The sequence below is a fragment of the Carya illinoinensis genome, chromosome 2 (assembly GCF_018687715.1).
Source record: "Carya illinoinensis cultivar Pawnee chromosome 2, C.illinoinensisPawnee_v1, whole genome shotgun sequence".
In the NCBI taxonomy this organism is placed as follows: domain Eukaryota; kingdom Viridiplantae; phylum Streptophyta; class Magnoliopsida; order Fagales; family Juglandaceae; genus Carya; species Carya illinoinensis.
Genome location: NC_056753.1, coordinates 33,892,643 through 33,917,925, shown reverse-complemented (window position 1 = coordinate 33,917,925; position 25,283 = coordinate 33,892,643). Strand labels below are relative to the sequence as shown.

At 33.6% G+C, this 25,283-nt stretch overlaps 4 protein-coding genes across 4 annotated transcripts; 1 reads left to right on the top strand and 3 right to left on the bottom strand.

Annotated features, from left to right (window-relative positions):
- Nucleotides 1–1,814: 1,814 nt before the first annotated feature.
- On the bottom strand, nt 1,815–4,432 carry LOC122301184 (photosynthetic NDH subunit of subcomplex B 1, chloroplastic). Its single transcript, XM_043112348.1, has 6 exons — nt 3,750–4,432; nt 3,381–3,571; nt 3,032–3,289; nt 2,687–2,792; nt 2,255–2,340; nt 1,815–2,122 (listed from the first exon to the last, which is right to left on the bottom strand). Exons 1-6 carry the CDS (start codon nt 4,332–4,334, stop codon nt 1,957–1,959), a joined length of 1,392 nt encoding a protein of 463 aa, XP_042968282.1. The 5' UTR covers nt 4,335–4,432; the 3' UTR covers nt 1,815–1,956.
- A 720-nt stretch (nt 4,433–5,152) lies between these two features.
- On the top strand, nt 5,153–8,984 carry LOC122301182 (DNA-3-methyladenine glycosylase 1-like). Its single transcript, XM_043112346.1, has 5 exons — nt 5,153–5,911; nt 7,453–7,510; nt 7,617–7,700; nt 7,926–8,067; nt 8,414–8,984. The coding sequence occupies exons 1-5, from the start codon at nt 5,458–5,460 to the stop codon at nt 8,702–8,704; spliced, it is 1,029 nt and encodes a 342-aa protein (XP_042968280.1). The 5' UTR covers nt 5,153–5,457; the 3' UTR covers nt 8,705–8,984.
- A 363-nt stretch (nt 8,985–9,347) lies between these two features.
- On the bottom strand, nt 9,348–11,198 carry LOC122301183 (probable WRKY transcription factor 40). The gene is made up of 5 exons (XM_043112347.1): nt 10,950–11,198; nt 10,788–10,847; nt 10,346–10,678; nt 10,115–10,231; nt 9,348–9,875 (listed from the first exon to the last, which is right to left on the bottom strand). The coding sequence occupies exons 1-5, from the start codon at nt 11,031–11,033 to the stop codon at nt 9,513–9,515; spliced, it is 957 nt and encodes a 318-aa protein (XP_042968281.1). The 5' UTR covers nt 11,034–11,198; the 3' UTR covers nt 9,348–9,512.
- Nucleotides 11,199–20,213: 9,015 nt separating this feature from the next.
- On the bottom strand, nt 20,214–23,866 carry LOC122301181 (cinnamoyl-CoA reductase 1-like). The gene is made up of 5 exons (XM_043112345.1): nt 23,581–23,866; nt 23,211–23,365; nt 22,475–22,660; nt 21,849–22,201; nt 20,214–20,599 (listed from the first exon to the last, which is right to left on the bottom strand). The coding sequence occupies exons 1-5, from the start codon at nt 23,756–23,758 to the stop codon at nt 20,422–20,424; spliced, it is 1,050 nt and encodes a 349-aa protein (XP_042968279.1). The 5' UTR covers nt 23,759–23,866; the 3' UTR covers nt 20,214–20,421.
- Nucleotides 23,867–25,283: the final 1,417 nt, after the last annotated feature.

The following is a 25,283-nucleotide window of genomic DNA, read 5'->3' as shown; positions in this document are numbered from 1 at the left end:
CCGTGCCTTGTACACCCAATTTTGTTCTCAACTCCTTAGAGTTCAAAGCAGATTTTACATCTACCAAAGAGATGGTGTCTCTACCATACAACATCGAGTTTACAAAATTTTCAAATGATACCGGCAACGAACACAACACAATTAATGCTTGATCCTCATCATCAAGCTTAATATCAATATTCCTCAAATCCATGATAATCTTATTAAATTCATCTAAGTGTTCAGAGATAGGAGTACCTTCCTTCATTTTGAGCATGTATAACCGTTGCTTCAAATACAAACGGTTGGTGAGCGACTTTTTCATATACAAGCTCTCAAGCTTGGACCAAAGACCGAAAGCCGTCTCCTCATCGGCAACCTCCCTCAAAACTCCATCTGATAGTGACAACAAAATGACACTATGTGCCTTCTCATCTTCTTCTCTTGACGATGCAGGAGAATCTTCGGATACCTTCCCTTCCAAAACTTTCGACAAGCCTTGTTGTCGTAACAAAGCCTTCATCTTAATGCGCCATAAGCTAAAGCTGTTTTGACTGTCGAATTTCTCCACTTCAAACTTTGCCATAGCCATTCCTCAAGATTTCAAAGAGCTTAACGCTCTGATACCAGTTTGTTGGGAATGGACCGAACAAACTAAGGCTAAGTTGAAGTAAATAATAGCGGAAGCAACAAAATAAACAACAATCATACAAAGAACACCAAGATTTAAGTGGTTCAGCTCAATGTGAGCCTACGTCCACTGTCGGGGTCGGTTTCAAAGATTTCACTATGAACAAGGATGGAGTACAAGAGTATTGATCACAAAATCCTCAATCCTAAAGCCCCAATACACTCAATGGACTCTTAGGATTGTATACAAAAGGATTCTCAAAACTCTCTCTAACTTGGCTGCTGAACACACCCTAAAATGAAGAGAAAATGATGTATTTATAGGACAAGGCGCTAGTCAGAACATTCGCTGGAGCGGACGTCGAGCGAAGTGTCGAGCGCACGTTAGGGTTGCATTCTCGCTCGAGCGGACTGTCGAGCGGAGGTCGAGCAAAACTCTCTGGAAGATTTCGCTCGAGCGGACTGTCGAGCGGAGGTCGAGCGAAACTCTCTGGAAGATTTTGCTCAAGCGGACTGTCGAGCGGAGGTCGAGCGGAACTCTCTGGATGAGTTCGCTCGAGCGGAGGTCGAGCGGAACTGTAGCGGAACTGTAGCAAGTCCCAAAAAACACATTTTCAGCAGGAAATCAAGCCAAACTCAACAGAGCCCATGCTGTCATACTCCCAATCGCAATGTGTCTTACTGTCACAATTCCACTGGCTCTAATCGGATTTTCCCTTTTCAAGTTTTAGAAATGCATATCTTTCATGCCTAATCTGGAGAAGACAACAATGCATGGGAACCTAAATTCAGCTTAACTTTTATTTATAATAACATAATAAAAAACCGACTTCAGGGGCTTCAGCTGAGCTCTTGTAATTTGTATCATGTCTTGATCCTTCTTGCCTTTCTTAGATAGCTGGTCCAAGATCCCTCGTGCAGAGAAGAGGGTGTGCTTATGCAAAAGATCCGAATAAAACTCTTCTGAATGCAGAACGTGGTTCATGATTTGGTACCAACTACAAGAACAAAAATTGAGGGATCCCTTTCTGGTTACTGCAAATGGAAATTCTCAACGGTCAAAATAAACTGCTGAGTTTTTTTCTTTTCCTATCTTCCTGCATTGGAATCATTTTGAATTTCGATCTTGTTGCAGCATGTCATTTGTTTTCTATGATGATATCATGGCAAATTTTATACTGTACACATTCTGCTAAGGAAACCGGTTTGGTAAAGTAATAGAATCGACTTGAATTTTGAAATTATATGCAGCAGCGTTGATTCAGAGAGACGTTATGCTTGGCTAGAACATGTACAGAAGGATTGACATTCTTGTATACAATGTAAGGAAGTGACCCTCTTCTTCTTCTAGACCAGAGCTAGGGAGAGATCAAAAATTTGAAGTGCTCTTTTTACAGCTCCAACGTCGATATCTATCAACTTTCCTGTCTTGGACGAAACAACGGCACATCTCTTCCCTTCTGCATTGGGAACAAATAGTTTCCCTTTTTCTTCAGAGCAAAACAATGCGATGCTGCAACAAACATGCACCATAGATACACCAAGCTTATGCCAATTTCACTTCTCTGTGAACTTAACTTTCTGTAGAGGGGTTCATTTGCAACTCAATTGACAAACAAACAAGTTTTCTATCAGATGCAATTACCTGGGTTTTTCTCGTGCATTTGCAAGTTGGATAGCTGCTGTGTTTGTGGCAATTACCCCAGCTGAGTCGTTGATAAGGGCTGCCAGCTGAAGCAGAAGAATCCACAGAATAAAGTGTCCATATTAGAATTTGAAAATACTCCCCCATCTTTTAATCATCTTGCATTATCACCAGGAGAGAGAAGGTGTTTTGTGAATGTGGACTTTTTTCACTCACGTTTTCCTGGCGAATGCCCTTGGCTAACCCTAAGTCTAGGCTAGAGGGACTTGAACCGCCATCAGGGCTTAGTGTAGGGGCCAAGGCAGATGCAGATGGTTTAATTTGTAACTTTTTATCTTCACTTCATAGTATCTCACCACAAATTTTCTGTCAGTTTTTCTTGTTTGGTAAAATAATTTTGCACACAAGAATAAGACAGGGAGATAAAGTTACCTGGCCAGGAGTTGTAATGAACACAATACTTGCATCATCTCCAAAAAGCTCCTCCACATTCTCCCTTTCTTTCTCATGAGGAATGACAAAAACTGGCCTAAGTCCCCTGTTTACAAATACAATCTCATGTCAATCCTTCCACACGACAGTGTGTTGTCCATTTTGTGGCTGAAATAGGAGAGTTTTATGATTGGTTATGCGTATAAAGACGGCCTAACCAAGCATTTTAAGTCAGAGAGTAACATAATTTCTCATCCTAAACATTAGCAGATTTTAGCACACGAGCCTCCACCTCTTTCTTTTATTTTCCTTGCTTTTCTTTTTCCCATAATAAAAACTCAGTACCTTATAGAGTCTGCTATTTCAGCCCATACTTCGATGGGTAGCAAGCTATCGGGATCGCCCCTAGACTGCATTGAGGCCTTTGAATCCGATTTTATCCCATGAATTACAATATATCTTCCTTTCTCTGCACCTGCACTCCTATATTTGGCCTCTGCAACCTCCTTCAACTTCCTCGAAATTGCAACTCTGAGAGGAAGCACAGGTTGCCTTGGCACACTGCGGAATGGTTTCCCCAACCAATCAAGCATCTGATGATACCTAATCCAACAAACCCACATATTAAAGAGACCCTAAGATTAAAAGACCAAATGGAATTATCAAAACCATAACACGAAAAATCATGACTCACATGTTATATCCACCGTCGGATAGATTTATACTGTCTGGCGTAAATGTTTCGGATAGAAGTAATCCTGCCCCAGCAGCATTTACATTTGGGTAAACGTAGCTGACTCTGTCTCGAGCTGTTGTCATAAACAAGAATGCAGCATGTCCCAGCCCTGCCAGTTTAGTTGATAAGACCATGTCATAGTACCTATTCTGCAAGAACGATTGATTTAACTCAACTGAATTATCCCTTTGTCAATGCAGAATTAGTTTCTAATAAAAGTGCCATATGATGACTTAATTCAGTCTACTTCTGCGAGAACAAAAAGTGTTTCATCATTTTTAATTTTGATTTTCTATGTTTTTTTTTTTTCTTCTTGAGAACTCCAACCTTAAGAAGTCCAACCATGTCAGTATACTCCGCGGGCTCCGGGAAATCATCGTCAGGATCATAAACAGTAGCCCACCTCACATTCTTGTTCAACTCGTATGTTTGCTTCCCTCTCGCCGAAGCCACCACGTCCACCTGAACACCTGGGTACCTATCCTTTATCAATTGAATGGCTGGGAAGAACAGCAAGTTCTCATACACACCGCCCGACACGACGCAGCAGCAACGCCTCACGTCGCCTCTGATTTTCAACGCTAACGGCGCGATTTCCACGTTGAATCCGGCCGGGAACTTCAAGAACCCAGAGGGGCTGTTGGGGTTATCCGGTGGCCGAGGATCCTCTTCTTGCTTGCCATCTGTGAACAGGGAGCCGTATTCCATCTCAGGGTCCTCTCCATCGTCGAAAGGGTCGAGCCATGAATTCTTCTTCTTTGCTTGGGCTTGAAGGTTCGGTCTCTTGGTGCAATGAGGGTGGTCAACTGGGTGAAAGAAGGAGAGTCTGGTGAAGTAGTGGGTTGAGGGAAATAAAGTTGGGTTAGAGAGAAAGGGAGACAAGGGTTTGGGCAGTAGAGAAGCTGTGGCCATGAGATAAGATCAGTGATCACAGAGTGAGTGGTTCTTCTCTTTGGTTTCTGAGTTTCTAAGTTTTATCGTTGGAAGCAGTTTAAGGATTTTAAGTGTGTGGATGGTGGTTGGATAAGAGGGTCTCTGTATTCACTTCTTTGTTTTTTGTATTTTTTTTTTTTTTTTTTTGCTTGTTTTCTTTCAATAGTTTTTGAAGAGCAGAAGAAGAATCAGCTCATGCTACGATCTCACAGGTCAAAGAAGTTTTGCAGCACGGCTTGGCTTGGCTTGATCACAAAATTAAGGCAAAGACTTTTGTCTCAAAGAAGCTACACTAACCGTAATGAAATCGGTAAAATTAAAAGTACGAGATGAAGGCTTTAACTGATATGGTATCGGTATTTTAAAATTTAAAATCGGCGTATACCTATTCGGTTTTAAAATTGAAGTATTTACACTCCTAACCTTTATTCTAGTTGGAGAGAGAAGTGATAAAGATGAAAAAAAGTTAAAAATAAATCTATAAATTAATATAATAGATTAAAATTTATTTTATATTTAACTATCAGATCTGTTCTTGCATTATTTTTATAAAACACAGATTGCCATGATCTGTTCCAACTAATATCAGTAAAAAGGGGAACGAAAGCACAAGGGAATTAAACAATTTCTGATGGGCTATTGGGTAGTCAAAACTTCAAAAGTTTTTAATAATAATACTACTGATAATTATGATAATGATAACGGGACGTCTAAATTATATGACGTGGCAAGGTGTGGTTGGCAGCCTGATTACCTTTTCTCACTCTCACTCTCACTCTCTCTTACTGTCTCTCAGATTCGTTTCTTTCTTCGTAAAAAAATCTTCACTAACGTTTTTCCTTCTCATTGCCCGAACTTTTCCCACACTTGCCCACTCTTTCTCGCCCTTTCCTTCATCCACAATCGTTCCCGCATCAGGAGTCAAACTAAACATACCCTAACACACACTTCCGGCTACAGAAAAGGTCTGCCTTCAGCAATGCAGCTCCAAATCTCTGCCTTGCTTGTACCTCACTTTTCAGCCTGCTGATCAACCCCCAGAACTGTGAACTTGACGAAATCGAAGGACAATTTCGCAATTTATAAATTAGTAATCGAAGTAATGTCAGGCCCACCGCGAGTCCGGCCGATGAATATCGCCCACTTAGAGTGCCGGCCGGTCCTCGCTCCAGCCGGCAACAAGACCCGGCCTACCGAGCCACGAAAAGCTGTCTCGAAACCCACGAAAAAATCTGAGAAAACTCCACAAGATCTCAAGCACAAGAAATCCACACCATCATCGCAACCCATCGCCGTACCTAATTTTCCGCAACGCGAAACGGCGCCGTCCTTACTGAGGCGGCAGGACTCCATGACCGCGTCGTGCTCGTCGGATGCTTCGTCCTCTACTACTGATACGTCGTCGTTGAGCGGGAGGGTAGGAGTGAGGAAGAAGCAATATGGGTTGAAGCGGGAAAAGGTTGAGAGCGTTGTTGGTGGGGCTGATAGTTTGATGGCTGACTCAATCGGTTCCTTGGAGAGCAGAAAACGGTGTGCTTGGGTTACACCCACAACCGGTATGTATAGTTTTTTGTTCTTTTAATTTCATGTGGCATGTCCCTTCTGTTGTTTCGACCATCTTTTGCTACAATTTCGTCAATAACACGTAAAAATTGGAAATTTTTCGACTAATCCAATTCCTTGAATAAGCTGTTCTGTAATAAGGTTTTAATTATGAAGGCCACCGAAACAATGAAGGGTTAGCTGGAGTTCTCAGGGTTTAGAATATCGTGATGCTTTTTTTCTTTTCTTTTCTTTTGTGGAGCTGCATAAAACATGAAGGAATAATTTTAGAGGGAAGGCTTATGCCTCTACACTAGCTGGCAGACAGGATTATGTTTGATGTCCCTTATCAAGGAAAGTCTCCCACTCTTCCTTTAAGTTCAGAATTTAATATTTTCAAATGAAAATTTTATTTAGTACTTCTAAAGACGATTGACGAAGGTGGTCGCTATCAAAGGATGGAGAATTACACTCCTTAAGTTTAGATGCGTGCTTGCTGTCCCTAAGATGAACATTGACCTTTAGGCTAGTATATAGCACAAACTTCAAGAGGCTTTCTTTACATGATTGATATAAGTGATCACGTTAATTCTCTAAGAGGAAATTTTGTTTGGCTTGATTTGACATGAACATACTACATCTCCTTGTCTTGGGCTACTTGGAGAGAGATGAAATTTGTGCATTCTACCGGATTTGCTTTTAATCAACTTGCCCTGTGAGGTTTCCTCAATATTCTGTCTTGTTCTGGTGGAAATGGTGGATTCATACTTTTTGGTTGTCAATATCATATAATGGTGGCTAGATTTCTTAAATCCTCACTCCTACATGATCATGGGAGAATTAATCAGTGATTAATGAACCAAAGCATTTCCTAACCAACGTGGTCGATGATCATTTGCTCCAAACCTTACTCGAGATTATCTATTTTGTGCACTGTGCATGAAACCAGATTATGAGCAAAACATGATTGTTGTCTATCAGTAGGTTGGTCTTTGCATGAGCATTCAGGTTATAATTCGTATAATTTTCTCAGTTCAACCAAATATATATTATTACAATAATAAAGGAAGGAATATAAAGGAAAAAGATAAAAAAAATAAAATAAAATAAAAGATAAAAGATAAACAAGAAAGAGAAGAAGAAGATATGATAGAATAAATATAGTTTAGCTGTCTAGAATTGTGAATTTTCAGTCATCGTACTCCAGTTCCAGCATCCTTCAATTTAAGGTGCCTGGTACGGAAACTCTGCACACAAGTGACTTGGGATCACTACAATTGCTTCATTTTACCAGCAGTATTCATTGTCTATTTACGGAATGATCCAAACATGGAATCTTGGAATGTGAGAATATGTTGAGCACTACTGCGCAATATCCATATGACAGTTGAGGGCTCTATATAAACAATTCCAGTCTTGATACACACTTTTTGTTTATCTTGTTCTAGTGGTATGGTCTTGACTACCATTTGTGTTCACTTCTAATTTCTTGTTTTGATGTTCACTATCTAAAATACCAATTTCTAAGTGACAATTTGTTCATTTTGTTAAAAAGATCCATGGTATGCTGCTTTTCATGATGAGGAATGGGGATTCCCAGTCCACGATGACAAGTATGTATAATTGCAATAATGTTCCCATTATCTTCTTGTTTTTTATCCCGTTCTTGAACTGCATCTGACTGCTTTCTCCAGTCCTAAGTATGCTTGACACTTGCAGGAGACTGTTTGAATTGCTCAGCCTATCAGGTGCTTTGGCTGAACGTACATGGCCTGAAATTCTTAACAAAAGGAATATGTTTAGGTATTGATTATACTACTCTTCAAGTGATGAAATACCTTGTGTAGAAAGTTTATAACAGCGGAATATTCCACAAAATCTCATGTTGTCAATTAATAGTCAACAGATTATTCAACTGCCTGCCATACTAGCGTTTGAAATTCTAAAAGCATGTTATTCTTCGTATAGCTTTTAGCATCTTGTGGCTTTTTCAACTTCAGCTGATTTGCATTACTTGCATCTATACAGAGAGGTCTTTTTGGACTTTGATCCAATTGCTGTTTCAAAATTAAATGAGAAAAAGTTTGTCTCACCAGGCAGCTGTGCCAGCTCTCTACTATCAGAAGTGAAGCTGCGAGCCATCATTGAAAATGCACATCAAATTAGCAAGGTTGGCCAACTTTTTCTATTCATTTTATCTTGCTATTCAAAATTCTTTATAGAAAATGATCTCTTTATGAGGTTTTGGGGATTATTGATCCTTTGTTTGGTAAGGAAGATCTTTCCTACTGCTGTTGAAAAGCTTTCTTCTCCCATTTGAGGACAGTGAATTCACATTTCTGTCTGTATGCACGCGCACACATCATTTTTACTCCCATTAATACCAAACCTTATGGTTACCCTGATAAGCGCGCGCACGTGCACAGAGAGAGACACAGAGAGAGAGAGAGGCAACATAAATTCACCATTTGTGTGTAAATTTAAAACATTATTATTCTTTTTTGTTATTTTTCCAGGTAATCATAGAGTTTGGGTCCTTCAGCAAGTACATATGGAATTTTGTGAATCATAAGTCTATAGTTAGTCAGTTTCGGTACCCTCGCCAAGTTCCAGTCAAGACACCCAAAGCAGAGATGATAAGCAAAGACCTTGTGAAGAGAGGGTTCCGCAGTGTGGGGCCCACAGTTATCTATACATTCATGCAGGTGGCTGGACTAACAAATGACCATCTCATTAGTTGCTTCAGATTCAAGGAGTGTATGATCATGCCAGAAGCAGGTGAAAAAGACGGTGCCCTCAAGTCTTAAGGTCAGAGAAGTTGCACAAGTCGGGATGAGCACGAGCTATGATTTATTTTGAGTTTCACTTCAACATAATAATAATTAAAGCTCTTGGTTGAGAGCTGTAAATATGTTTCATCTCTTGGTGTTTGTACCTCCATGACATGGAATGGTTCTACAAAAGTGTTTTCTATACATATATGTGCGTGTGTGTGGATGTAAATAAACACCTAGAAGCAGCTATGACTGGAAATGCTCAAATGACATGGTTATTTACAGAATTGATATTCAGCAGATATTACAGCTTTGTGTTCGATTTATGGGTGAAATACAGTTACACGGCAAAGCATTCCTCAGTGCCAATTGTTAACATTAGTCGACCGTGCTTCTGTCTCACAACTTGTTTATCATCTATGCGATTCTAAACCATTGAAAAGGGTAGCGTTTGCGTGCCAAGCTACAGTTATTTTCAATTTTCACAATAGATATTTCCTCTTTTTTCCCGCTCTGCTCTTGGGCAGAACAAGGTACCGTTGAGTCAAACATGATTGTTCTCAACTAATTCACACATAACCTGTTTCCTGGTCAACTGAGGTACAATTGCGGACGCATTCCTCACACTCAAAGGCTTGAGCCATGAAGAAAGGAAAGCATAAAAAGACTGCAGGACTGTGAACAGGAGCGTTTCATTTGCTCTAAAGATTTTACTGCTCAATAATGGAACTACAAATTTATAAGAAGATTTCCTGTGGCTCAATTGAGCTAGGATTGCCTACTGTTCTTTTCCAAACTTTATATTTACATAAGCACTCGATATTCATTTTCTTGCCGACATTCACCACTTTTCTGTTGGATTTTTATGTAAAAATCTTCCTGAAATGGCCTGGGCAAGTGCTGCTGTGAAATTGGGATCCTTGGTCAAGGAAGACGCCATCTGTTCCACCAAGAATTGTCCGACTTCCGGAGAATCAGTTCTGGGTTTTGATTGTTTGGCATCATTACTGGTTTTGGGTTTTGCCAAGTCAAGAGTGACGCTAGGTCCAGACGGCCGGAGAGAGGCTGAGGCACCGGGGTGTGAACCGAGGGTCATACAGCGAGTAGATCCTGATGTTGCCTCGAGTTGAGAAGAGTTGGGATGGTTGTGCTCACCTTCATAGGTAGCAACCAAAATAGATTGGTCTTCCGCATTTCTTTGTACCTAAAGAGCAAAATATGAGAGTAAACACCTTAGCTTGCCTCCATATATTCTTTACTAAAACAGAATGGATGGCGTAATTAGATATCTTTCGATGTCTCGCAGAAAATGAATCAGCTTGTTAAAAACAATATTGCACAACGCAATATTTCGAACTCAAAAATTCAGAGAGCCTTTCAAGCATGCTAACAACAATATTCGCAGATTCAAATTCAGATTGATCATGAATCTCACTCTCTCACCTTCTTTTTTACAGGGCAGCTTGGAGCAAAAGAACATTTGAAGTAAGCTCTCGGACAGGGATTTTCTCTGGTGACCTTCTGTCCATATTTCCTCCACTGATACCCGTCCTTCACAGTCTACATATAAATGCAAAGGAAAAGGGTATAAATTTTATGCCCAACGCATCCAAAAATAAAAGAAGTTAGACGACTATATATATATATATATATAGGAGTTTATCAAGGACTTACAAGGCTTGTATCAGATGCCTCTGTCTTGACATAAACCCTTGAGATCTTTGCCTTTATAATTTCCTCTCTAGGTTTCTTGCAGGATTCCTCATCGTTTGAGCTGCTTTCAGAATTGCCATAAATTCCAGTGACATTATTATTAGTATTGTTGCTGCTTTCGGACTTTCTTTTCCTTGTTAGGGTATGCTCCTTTTCCTGCAGATTCTTGCTCATATAATCCGTCAACTGGCTGCGCAAAGCATTGTAGTTCTCGCACAACACCGTTAACATTTCGGTTAGCTTCTTATTTTCTGCACTCACACGTTTCATTTCCTCCTCCAAAGCACCGGATCTCTGAACATGCCCACACAATGTTTAACTTTTAGCACTATAGCTGAAAAGTACCCACAATAGCAGAAAGGGAACGATAAACAGATAATTAATAGCCCAAAAAAAAACAAACCTCTTGTTTTATTGAAAGCTTCCTTCCAAAGCCTAGAAAGTTGCTTTCCACCTCCTTGTTCTGAAACCAAACACAGAAAGAACTTCTTAAGTTCGTCAATTGAAGAGAATATCACTAAGAGCTTCTGGGTATGCCAGAATGAATGAATGAATTTCCACGTACCGAAGCATCATCAAGAACTTGGCCGCCGGTAGGATTAGTGTTAAGATCCAAGCAAGTACCGAGTCTCCATGAAGAATAATCCATAGCTGTACGTCAAATCCGAACTAGATAGTACTTTGGCTTATAATCTTGTAGCAAAACCCAATTCCAAGTTTCAAACAGAAGCCGTCTCCGTTTGATCTCAAAGAAAGATGCCGTAATCCCTCTACGAAAAGTTAGAACTTTCGCTTGATAAATTTGACGAGTGAACCACACGAAGGAACATATATATACACACAAATAGAAGAGGACAAAAAGATCAACTTGCAAGGAAGCGTGGTGGAAATAGAGTGAAAATAGTTGGACAGATACACAAAAATAAGAAAAGATATTTGAATGTGGCAGCTGTAGATCAACTGGCATGAAATTCTACTTCAATATACCAAACGTACTTTTTTACAAGGTATTTAAAATTAATGTCCAAATTTTAATATTTATAGTGAAATAAAAATAAATATATAAAATATATTATGCAGCATTTACTATTTATTGAATATTTAATATATAAATAATAATAAATATTATAGAATTCATGTAGATATATATATTCTTCTCTAATTTTATATCTTATATTTCAGATAAATGTTTAATTTAATAATAAAGAAATCTCATAAAAATAAATTTATAAATTGATATGATTAGACATCATACGTTAAATTATAAAATTATTGTTATTATAAAATAATATAATTTATAATACAAAACTTATATCAATTTATAAATTTATTTTTATATCTCATCTTTAAAACATGTCAATGAAAAGGTAGGAAAGCTTGTTTGAGATTGAGTTTGAAAGTTTAAAAATTTTAAAATCTATTTTTTAAATAAAAATATGTTTGATGAATTTATAAAAAGTATTTAAATCGCCTAAAAAGTTGAAAGTCTATTCTTTTTTTTTTAAATATTAAATTAAAATTTTTATCGAAAAATTCATGTAAATAATCATAAATTTTTAAAAAATTAATATAACTAATTTTAAAAATATTTTCTATACATATTTATCAAACAATAAACAATTTTTTAAAATATAAAATTTATTATTTAAATTATAAATTATATATCCTAAATTATAAGCTATATTTTCTAGCTCAATTTCATAATGGGATATGCTTTGGGTTGGTGCGCGTTAATTAATTTAGATAGGGAAAGAATGTGATAGGTGGAATATCTAAGCCAGTTGCGTTGAAACTCTTTTTGTACAAAAATTCAAAGTCAAGCACACCATTGAACCGAAAGTAATAAACAATGGGTACTTGTGTCCGGTATTGCTCTATTTTGCTATTCAAGTTGGAAGACATAAAAGAGAAGTTCTATATTGACCCGATACCACCATGACTATCTATTCCAGCTTTCCCTAACTAATCATATAAAAATTATTATTAAAATATTTATTTATTATTATTTTTAATTATCTATTAATTATTTAAAAATTATTCTACTCAACGACCCTATACTATGGACATATTTTTAATTTTATTTAATATCACATAAGAACAATTATAGATAAAAATAATAATAAATATAATGCACTCAGTGTGACACAACATTGAGATCGCATACCCTAACATTTTCAAATACCTAATCCTTTGATTAAAAGAGACATGAAATCTCGAAATTAAGCAAAAGCAAAGGCTGACCAAACTTATATAAAACTCAAATGTCTTAAGTACATTTGAGTCCATTGAATTGGAACCAAAAAATTAGTGTACGCATGTTAGTATTCATGAACGGGTTGGATTTTAATAATGTCAATGTCCCATGTCCAATTAATTAATTAAATGAAGCCCTACGCAGGGAAAGTAGTCACGGTTTCGTACAACAACCGTGGAAATCAAACCCCTGTTCGGTGGTCTTATTTCTCAGCACATGTGTGAGAACATTTGTCCAAATTTCAATGGAAAAGAGGTTAGGGCAGGGCAGCTCCTGCGACAGCTGAACTACATTGACTTTTAAGTACCTGCCTTCAATTCGTGGGCCCTATTCATTTTGGGCGAACCTCTGTGTGTGGGAGTGTGACAATCACGCGGCAAAATAAAAAGAAAATTGATTATGTACTTTCGAAACAATAGCAAAGCAAAGTCACAGACAATGCACTGGTGACTTGTTTGTCGTCTTCTGTCGGCCTCATCTAATTGGATGCTTCACATTGAATTCATATCATATAGATCATGATATATCACCTACCTAGATTTGGCTACTTATAATATTAGAGTGACTAAGGTCACGTTTGTATTATTAAAATATTTTAATATATCTATAAATAATAATAAAATAATTTCAGTGAAGATATTTTATTAAATTTTAAAAAATAAAAAAGAAAAAATTAAATATAAATATTATAAAGTTAAAAAATATTTGTTTAAATATAATTTTTAATATAATTTTTGTTTTTAAATTTGAAAAGGTTTTTTTTTGTATTTTATTTGAGAATTTGAAAAAATTATAATAATTAGGTGATGATTATATTATATAAAAAAATTGAATATTTAAAATTGAAATTATTTTATATTTGAGTAATGTTTAAAAAAAATCTAAAAAATATTTAAAAATAATTATATTATCAAACGGATCCTATTGTTTTCAAGTATTCTGAATTATCTGTTTAGCAACGTAATTGTTTTTTTTTAATATATATTAAGTTAAATAAATTTGGTAATATAAAGATGGAAACATAAATTTTATTAATTATATTTTATCTGTGATATTTCAGTAGGAATTAAAGTCACCGCAGTTTACGAGATAAGAGTCAAACATTGGTTGAATTCAAATGAAGTAGCAAGTGTGCAAACACGTGGCTGGAAACCACCGCTGACCAATTGATCGGTAGTACCGGTACGTACGTGATGCATGAAATTCAAGGTAAACACAATGCCCACTTGTCCTACATTTTCATTTCAAGACTCATCCGCCACTCCACCTAATTCCGTTTTAGGCACATGCAAATACAGACAGACCCATGATGCCATGCATGAGATCATATGCACCACCACTGTATATAGAACAACAGTACTTTGGGCAATCAACTTGTCGGGAATCAGGACCATCTGGTGCTTCCCTCTATATGTCGGTCTTTCTGTGATTTAAATTCTTGACGTAATTTTTATTTCAATATTAATTATTAACAACTTAATCATTTATTTAAAAATTTTAAGACCGTTGAATATTAATTTAATTAAATATTTAACGGTTAAGATCATAATATTTTCTTCTAGATTTATATGATTAGAAATATTATGCACTCGAATTAGCTAGGTCTTCTTAGATTTTTTTTCCAATTTAATAAGTCATTCATTATTTCTTCACTTGCTAGTGACGTTTTTGTCTTCTTTGTTAATTATTTTCTTTTAGGATGTGAGTGTTCTAAACGGGTATAAATTTCAAAACGTTTGAATTGTGCGCTTAATAATGACTCTTGGACGTGTTTAGCTGTCTAAATATTAATGAGTAATGCTATTATATTATATATTATACTTTTATTTTATTTTTATTATATTTAATAAGATGTGATATATTTATTATTATTAAATGATAAAAAAATAAATAATAAATAATTATTTAATAATAATAAATATATTACATTTTATTTAATAAAATAAAAATAATAATAATTTGACGTATAAAATTTTTTATTTATTAATAAATTAATTATTGTATTATTGGATTCATCGAGAAAGTGATAATAATTGGTTCGAGGAATGGTAAATGCAGAGCTGTAGACTGTTGTAGTGGGAGTTGACGGAATGCCGGAGTAAACGGGACGCGCACTTAATTTGACAACGTGGAAAGCACGGCGAACGTATTATATTCATGTCTGGATAAGAGCGTGTCCGGTCCACGTGCACGCTCGGGCTTTGACTTGACCGCGTTTTCTCGTTTTGCCTTTTTATTTTATTTTGTTTCTAAAATTACATATTCTTTAATCTTTTATGTTACGGGAAATTATATTTACCTCCTCCCTCTAATAATTTTAATAAAAAGTCTTGCTTTTATCTAAAATGCTAACATATATATATATATATTTAAAAATTCAATTTAATTATCTGGATTATATAATATAATATATAATCTCTATCATGTTGCAATAAAGTCAATTACATTTGTCTGTGATGAAAGATAGTTATATATGGTCATGAAACACCCAATCAATCCTAGATTGTAGAAAAGGAAGACGAGTCAAGCACGGACCATGCACGTACGACCGACTATTTAATTATATATTAATACAATTGGAATTTGGTGTCGGTCAGTCCGATGAATCTGATCAAAAGAAAGCTGCCTAGCAGCTGGGGTCTATGTATGTTCACTGCATGCATGATTCATGAACGGGTTTCCCCTGTCCATGTACAATTAATTTCCAGGACAAGAATTTCGAATCAGACGCCTTGTTTTGTTTATTATAAGATGCTGTTCTGGTCTTCCTAATTCTCCACACGTGTTTGAGAACTCATTATATTGTTGTTTGTTTGCTATGCTTCAGCGACATCCTTGTTTTGGTATCTTATGATGAGAGGTTATAATTGGTTAAAACCAGATAAAGACTTTCAAATATGGCTGAAGCTTGAGGGTCCCTTTCCTTTCGTGTGATGGAAGTTGGAAGTCTTTTGATCCAAAAATAAGAATTTTATACCCTCCAAAGGAAGACACGTACGTACTACGTTCACGAGGTTCTTTCAATTTGGCTTATTAATTCGCTTGACTTGTAAGTACTCAGACTCTCAGTCAACATCCTGTGTGTGTTGGGTCACTTGAAAAAGAATTTAACTTTTTTGTGGAAATATAAGATTTTTCCTGTGGCCATCTAGAATTCAATGGTATGATTTGAGAATTTTATAAATAATAATAAAATAATTTGTAAATAATAATAAGATAATTTAAATTAATATTTTATAAAATTTTAAAAAATAGAAAGAAAAAGTTAAATAAAAAAATTATAAAATTAGAATATTATTAGAATTTATTTTTTTAATATTATTTTTGTTTAGTGATTTGAAAAAGTTGAATTATTTTTTATTTTTTATTTGAAAGTTTGGAAAAGTTATAATGATTAGTTTGAAAATATTTGTATTTGAATGATATTTAGAAAATAAATAATATGAGATGAGATAAAAATTTTGGGATTGAAACTTTTTTCAAGCAAGTCCTAAATGCTTCAAGATAAAAATTTTGTGAATAGTAGTAAGAGGGTTTGTAAATAGTAATAATTTAAGTATTTATTGTGTTTTGTAAAAAGGAAGAGAAAATTTTAAATAAAAATATTATAAAATTAAAAGATTTTTTTATTGTATAATTTGAAAATGCTGAATTATTTTTTATTTAAAATTTTGAAAAAATTGTAATGATTAATTTGAAAGCGTTTATATTTAAATAATGTTTAGAAAAAAAATATTATAAAATAAGATTGAATGAAATGAGATGAAAATTTTTCCAAATATCTCCCGGTTAATTAGAGCCATTGGCAGACTTCACTAAGGATATTTACGAAAGAATATTAAATGTAAATAAGTGAGGAAAAAAAAAGTGAGAAGCAATTATTCTTATAGAATAAGACGAGTTGGGCCTGCGAAATAAATCTAGAATTATTTTATTTTATAAGTCTAATTCTTTTTAAGTTTTTTTTTTTTTCTAAGTAAGTAGTTTTAATAAAAAAAAATTAAAGGTTATATGATACAAAATTTAGTGGAGTAGGAGTCCCCAACAAATATCTAAAAACAAACAAGATGCAACACTAATGAAAATAAAAAGGGACATGAGGCCAAAATTGGCTCTTATCCATTTCTCAGTAAAGAAAATGCCGCTTGAAACAGTTTTGAATAATCTAATAAACGGCGACTTTTAGTCGTAGCATGAAAGTGTGTGTTGTAGTTGTTGAAAACTTTCACGCCTACTTTATCTTGATCATCGATTAGAGAAAGCGAAAACATAACAATCGGAAAGTGCACCGATATACCGAAAAAGAACCATCACTGTTTTTTGTAGTGACTTGTGTAGATCACGCGCCACACTAGGAAGAGAGACAGTGATCGAGCCTGGGTGGATCGAGGCCATTGATCTCAATATGGCCGCGTGTGACGCCAGCAGAGGCTTATTGGCGCGAAGGCGCGTGAAGTTTACGCACGGTATAGACCGAGCGTGAGACTCACGCTACACTCTTTTGGAAATATTTTTTCCACCGCTCGACAGATCGGTATCATGATTGAAATTTTAAAATTTAATTTTTAATCAAATTATGCACTTTCATGATTAACTTACATGTGGCAACTACATTGTCAATGGATTTAATAAGGGTTGTATAGAGCTGGAAGTTAATTGCAAAAAGATTTCCAACCTAACTGTTTAAAGAGAAATGATATGTGTAATTATAAAATATGTAAATATCGTATATTTTTTTAAAAAAATATAGTAAATATAAGTCTCACTTAAAAAAAAAAAATTAAATTTTTACTAATAGATTCTACTATTTTTTAGAAAGGGTGTAAAGCATTTTACACAATCTATAACTATATATAGCGATACTATAGCCTAAAATACTGAAATTGAAAAACTTTTCTTTCGAAAGCACGTCAATATGAAGGTGGGCTAATTTTGTCTTTATATATTAGAATTATTTTTACATTTTTTACAAGATCACAAACATGGCTTTTGCGTCCTTATCAAATTTAATTGGCATGCGACATTAAAATCACGTTGCAATATTTACGTACATTGTTAATGGATCTAACAGAGTTAATTAACATAAGGACCTAATTGCAAAAAATTTCAAACCCAATATTGATTCAATTGTAAAAGTTGAAAAGCCTTAAAGCTTTTAATTAATACGTGTGTAAAACTCAAAAATTGATTTTGTCTTTTAACCCTTACAATTATAATATTTTGACACGATTCTATGTTGTGCTTGTAGCTCAAAAGTCAAAACAATTGACATGTAGATCGAAGAAGTGGATGAACAAGATGATCAAGAAATAATGAGGCCACAGGCCATTCTTCCGAGGCCCATAAATAGTCTTTGAGGAAACTTCGGCAGGAATCCTAGCCCATTTTATTCTCTCGTAGCCCATGGTTGAGTACTAGTTATGTAGCATCTCTATAATCAATCAAGAATAATTTTATTTGAACGCATTTGAAAATTATTATAGACACGTAAAAATTATATAAAATAAATTTATAAATTAATGTAATTTTATAAAATCTATTAGATTTATTTTATAATAAAATAACTTTATATTAATTTATAAGTTTATTTTTATAACTAAAATACTAATTTTCTTATAAAAACATCACTCAATTAAAATATAATTACTAACAAAATTATAAAAAAAAGATTGTGTATCATCTTGCTTTATTATAAAAAGTTGCAACGAAAGGCGGCGATGGGGAAGTGAAGTTTGATATATCGCTTTCGAGAGTAAGTGGAACGTGAAATGTCAGGTTAAGTACGAAACTATAAAGGTTAGGTGTTGGATCTGTTGACCACTAAGTGTGAAAACAATTAAAAGGGCTGCTATGCACTAAGACACTGCACCGTTTAAAATCTCATGTTCTGTACCGTTTTATATGTTACAAATTAGACATAGCTGCTGTAACTCACTATTTATCATTAATATTGATTGATATTAATAGGCCTCGTAACTAATTTATATGTTACAAATTAGACATAGCTGCTGTAATTAAGCCTTGTTTGTTTTTAGAAATGGGATAAAATGAGATGAGATAAGATAAAATTTTTTGAGATATGTTGATATGAGATGAGATAAGATGAGATTAGATAAAATATGTGTTTATTTTTAGAGATAAGATGAGATAAAATTTTTTGAAATATGTTGAGATGAAATGAGATTAGATAAAATATGTATTTGTTTTTAGAGATGAGATGAGATTAGTTTGACTTTATTATATGAGATCCACAAGTACTTGTAATACTTTTTATAATATTTTATTTATTTACCAATGCTGCAATTTTTTTATTTTTTTTCTACTTCTTTTTTTTTTTGTTGCTTCCTTTGTTTATTTATTTACCAATAGTGTATTTTTTTCGTTGATTCTTTTTTTTTTTTAACTTAGAGAAACTATTTGGTCTTTTTTTTTTGGTTGCTTCATTTTTTTTATTTATTTACCAAAGATGCATTTTTTTTACTGCTTCCTTTTTTATTAACCATTTGATCAATTTTTTTTTTGTTTTTCTTTTCTGCTTATTTTGTTTATTTATATTACCAATGATGATTTTTTTTTTTTGCTACTTCCTTTTTTTTAACCAATTGTTTTTTTTGTTGTTGTTTAATTGTTTATTTATTTATCAATAGTGATTTTTTTCTGCTTCCTTTATTTTTAACCATTTTGTTTTTTTTTTCTACTTCCTTTATTTATTTATTTGCCAATGATGTAATTTTTTTAGATGAAAATTTGAGATATTTTGAGATGAAAATCTGATAAGAAACTCGAGATCTTTTGAGATAAAAACTAGTAGATCAAAATGTGTGTTTGTTTTTGCAAAACTTTTGATAGTATGAAAATTTTGAAAAGTTTTCAAAGTTTTAGTTTTTAGTCACGAAAACAAACGAGGCAGTAGATATGTAGTAAAATTTTTTCTATAAAATAAAAGCTCTGATATATAAAATGAGTGTATGCAATAATAGAGAATGAACGTGAAAAACTTTTGAGTATTTATAATCTCATATAAATATATTTAATTTTGGCTTCAATAGATATAGTGAAATTATTAAATCATTTAAATATTATCTTGTGCGATTTTTAAATAGTTTTGATACGCAACAAGATCATCTCCTGTTCATAACAAATTGAAAAGTGTTGGATCTTCTCCTAAACATGATTCATCCAAAATACAAATTAATCAATTGCGAACACGTACTTTAATTTGTCATTAATGTCGTTGTTTTATTTTATTCTTCAAAAAGATTTTAGTTTATATTTAATAATTTGTTTGAACATGTCGTCGTCTTTGTCGGTTTTATTTTCTCGTACCCATACCAACTACGAAGCTTTTTCCTGAGGTAGAGGAAGAATTAATAGTACATCTGACATCATCATGCGAACTTTCATAATTTCATTTTACACAAATCGTCAACAGCATCGATCATCGAATCAATATATATCATGAAATTAAGCAGTCTGATCCATTAATAATATGTATGCGTGTATGCATGCTTGCACTACTTTTATATATATATATATATATATATATATATATATATATATATATATATATATAAATATATGTATGTATGTATGTATGTATGAATGTATGTCTGACTGGAAATTACAGTATTATTACAGCAATAAGTTCTCTACACTATATATTATATACCATCGGCTACATGGTATAATTTGATTTGTCAAATTTAAAATTATTTAGATGTTGTGTGGTACCGTGCAGAGATTTTAGAATAGAATTATTTATTTTAAAGACTATTGCTGGCTTTTAATTTGAGAGGGAGGCTTGTTGCTGTTTAAGGACAGGAAGGATGGCCTTCTGCTGCAAGCTCTTGACGGTGTCGTATAGGGACTGCTTCACCGGGGTGAACTCTAAACCCAAGTCCTTCAGCTTTTGGTTGGAGAATTTGTAGGGTTTAGCTCTCGGGTTCTTTTCATCCGAACACCTATTATATATACGTACATATCACGTTTCAGATCATCATTGTCATTTAACTAACTTGCAAAACAAAGAAACAATATTACTTCCAAGAAAGATACATTAACGTCGTTAATTACAATAATTAATTTGGCAACTACCCCTTCATGAGCCACCCAAAAACTATATTTTTAAAATATAGATGATGATCATGTTATATATACTCTGGTGCAATAAAAAAAAAAAAATAGTACTGCTACATCTATGAAAGAATTATATAATATAAAAATAATCTTAGAAATTGATCACATGATTTCATCTAATCTGTTAGATATATTTTATAGTAAAAATAACTTTACAATCTGATGAAGTATATCGAATCACGTCAATTTGTGAAATTACTTTTATATAATTACTTTGTAACTAGAATATTTTTCAAAAAAATATCATATGATCACCAAAGTTTGAGGATAAAACGACATGTATTGATCATCCTATAATTTCGACAAACAATTAAAAGCAAATCGACAGCTTGGCTAGCTTACGCAATATTGGCACGAGATTTGGTGGTGATGAATCTAGCTAGCATTAATTTTTAGATTCAATTTTTCTTCTAATTTCATTTTAACATAATTTTCCAAGAGTGCTCCATGCATGCGTTCAATCAATCTAGCAGTGGTAGTCCAAGTCCGACAGTTACTTCGGGTTAGGTAAGGTATCTCCACTTACTGCCTATATAAGAAATGAAACTTGCAGTTATAATTATGTGAATGTTGTATAATTATTTTTTAAAAAGTAAATAAATAAAAAATTTACATAAAAATAAAAAAAAAATTAATTTTTTTAATAATAGATTCAATTTTTTTTTTAAAATAATTGCACGCTCCAATGGTATATATAACATTACTCATATATAACTGCCTGCCATGTTAAAAATAAGCTGGTTAATTCTCCACGTCCAAAAACTCTTTGCTAAATTATTAGATAAACACTAGCACTCTTTTACTGGCCTAATTTCTTATGTCATGGCTACTCAGCAACACGTTGAATTGGATCCACGTAGTCATGTTCTGGGAATTATTAGTGATTTGGTGAGAAATTTCATCGTGAATGCATGCATATTGGTATATGGTGAACTGTGATCATCCGTGTTTCTTTCAAACATACTCTCCTTAAAAAATACTTTATATATATATATATATGTGTGTGTGTGTGTATGGTCTACCACATATAATAATAACAAATTATTATATGTAATTTAAAAAAAAAAACTTAACTTGATTGGAATTGGATATTCTGGAAAGAAGTTGAGAAGAATTTCGACGACATCTCCACGATGAAGCATGCTCTCAGCACAAAGGTATCGTCCAGACGCAGAGAGAGTCTCGAAAATGAGAATGTGAGCGAGGGCAACATCCCTAACATGGACATAAGCTTGAATAGAATTTGCATATGTTTTCACGGATCCAGTCAGGTATTTAAGGATATGAATAATGCTTGCATTCACTGTTGGCTGCAACAATGGTCCCATCACCAACGACGGATTCACCACCACCATATCCACCCCTTTCTCCTTCGACGCCTCCCATGCTGCCTGCTCAGCCGCTACCTTCCCATAGCAATACCAATTCTGCATTAATTCAAATCCAAACTTCTTCCCATGATCAAATTATTCATTAATTATTAATGATCATAGAAATAAGACTAAATTTTGTAAGTTTATTAATTTCAATGCTGTCAGATAGTCGCTCGATCGATCTCCATATCTTGAATTTACTTGAACCTAGCTAGCTAGGAAAATATGACTGGCCGGCCTTGCTAGCTGTTTGGTTAACCGGCCACTTCCGTACATATATTAATGATGCCGTTGATTTATACGTAAATTAATCATGTAACAATTAACCTTGGTGTTCTTGCAAAAGTCGAGGTCACTCCAACAAGATTCATCAACCACAACATCTGGATTCCTATTAGGGTCCATGTACACCGCACCGATTGATGATGTGAATACCACCCGTCGCACTCTGGCCTCTGCCGCTGCCATGATGACGTTCTTCGTCCCACTCACTGCCGGCTCCACCATTTGTTCCTTTCATATCAAGTTTAGTTTTAATCACAACCACATTAACCATTAATAATTTTATTAATTAAATTGAGATCATTTAAAACGTGCGAAACCTTGCTGCTATATCTAGCAATAACAAAACGACACAAACAATAATTAAAAGAAATTAATTGGTTATAATAAATTATTGAAAGCTGAGAAAAGAATTCTTGGAGAATTAATACAACATTTTTCGTTCTCCACTAATAAGTTTTAGCATTCTATATTAAAAATAAATGTAATAAGTGTTTAAGATATGACACATTTATCACTATTAAAATATCTTTTTACAGATGACTCTTTATCATCTAATACAGATAAAGGTGCCACATAATCTTATATAGTGAGATAAAAATGAGATGAGATCGAGCTAGTGTGTGATCATGTATATTACTTATATATATATATATATATCTATTGCAAATCAAAACTTAAAATTATATATTCATTATAATATTAATGATTTAACATCACTAACATACGTGAATATGAATAGATAGCAGCAAAATAAAAGATGAGAAACTCATGTACTAACGGGATCATCGGTCACGGGTGACGCGGTGTGAAAAACTCCAGCACACCCATTAATGGCTGCCTTAAGGCCCTCATAATCAAGAAGATCAGCTTTCCATAAAGTTAACCTCTCCTTTGCTCCATCAAGCTCTTTCAAATGAGCATTCTTTGGGTCCCCTATATATATTAACCCATGCGCGCAGTGCATACACAGACATGACATGAAATATTCATGCATTAGTAAATATATATTAAAGGAATTAATTACTTCCATGCAATTTAATGAAAGAAAACTACGTATCAACGTCCCAGGAAGATGCCATTTCATGTAAAAATAAAAACCTGCATCTCAGAATGAACTGTACGTACGTACTCCGACGTCTAATAATTACCTGGATTTCTCACAGTCCCTTTAACAGTGTAGCCTCTATCTAGGAGAAGCTTCACGATCCATGAGGCAATGAAGCCGCCTGCGCCGGTGACGCAAACAGTTTGTCCGGAAACTGAGGAGGAACCATGTTCAAGTACTGGCATAACTTGGTCTTTTTCAGATGTATAGATCATCATCATGTGTCGCCCGACTTAATTTGGTTCGCACTGTTTGGATTTGGTAAGAAAAAGAAAGAGATCAAGGAAATTAAGAAACGTGTTGTTGGAATGGAAGAAACGAGAGGCATAAGCTACATATTCTGGTGAAACTAGCGTGTGGTTTATGCTTTTTATAAGCAAAGATCCCCACCTACCACGTGGTAAACAATCGACATAAAAAACATATATAAAAAAAAAACAATAAATATATCTACATCCTCCAAGACTCCAAAGTTCCAAATGCTTAGGAAAAAGATCAGAATGTTTTTCTTGCCCATGAGAATTAATGATGAGATGATGCGATATATATATATATATATGATCAGTGCGGCATTTTTCGGGGGGGTAGGCAATAACAAGCTGAGACATGATTTTGATATGTTTTTTTTTTTTACCCACTCTCAATCGATTCAAAAATATATATATATATATATATATGTTTATATTGAAGTAATTTTAAAAATAAATCTTCATCAAACTACATCTTATATCGGGTTCCGGCCATAATAAACAAAGATAAAACAATTTTTACAAAATTAAACAAAATAACTCATCCTTTTTCTTTTTAAATATATTATAGGAAAGAGTAATGCTATATACAGTCGTAGATTATACAAACGATGCACAATCATTTTAAAAAATAGTGGGATTCACAATTAAAAAACTTATTTATTTATTTTTATATAGGTCTTATATTTACTCACTTTTTTCATGAGAGATAGAGGAGAGAGACAAGGGAAAAGAGATTAAATAAATTATTAAAATAAAATGAAGTAATCTATTGTATGTGAGTGCCAATTTTGGTTTGCTACACGTCTTACGTGGTGAATTTTTATTAACTGCTATTAAAATGAAATTTTCACCCGACCTGTTACAAGTTTTATCCTAAAAACAGAAAGAAGCCAAGTTTAGAGCATTCTCAATGGATTATCCAAAGTTAAAGGATATTTTTTATGAATGTAAGATGAATTTAGATTTTGACTATTCTATTTATATAAGTCTCCACATTAGAATAACTAGTTTTTTATTATATAGTAATAAAATAATATAAGATAAATTCAACTTTGGCTATTCACATCAAATTTTCACATTGGATATCCATTTATTTATTATATAGTTATGAATAATTAATAATTTAAAAAATATTTAATTTTTTTAATTATTAATTTATTTCACTTTATCATATTTTAATTATTAATTATTAGTTTATTTTATTTTATCACATTTTTTTATTTAATTTAAATAAACTTGTAAAAGTTTATGGATGTAGATAAAGAGAAGAGGGAGTGTTATAAAAAAAATAATAAAATAAGATTTGCTATATATAAAGTGTAGACCAAATTTGAGTTTTTCTTTAATAATATTGTAGCTAAAAGCTATAAATTTTGTTTATAGATAATTCATTGCAGCTGTCTTTTATACCTAATAATCAAAAAGTACAATAAATTTTAAAAATGGTTAATTCGGTGATAATGTTCTATATTGGATCTGTTTTATTAACCCTTAT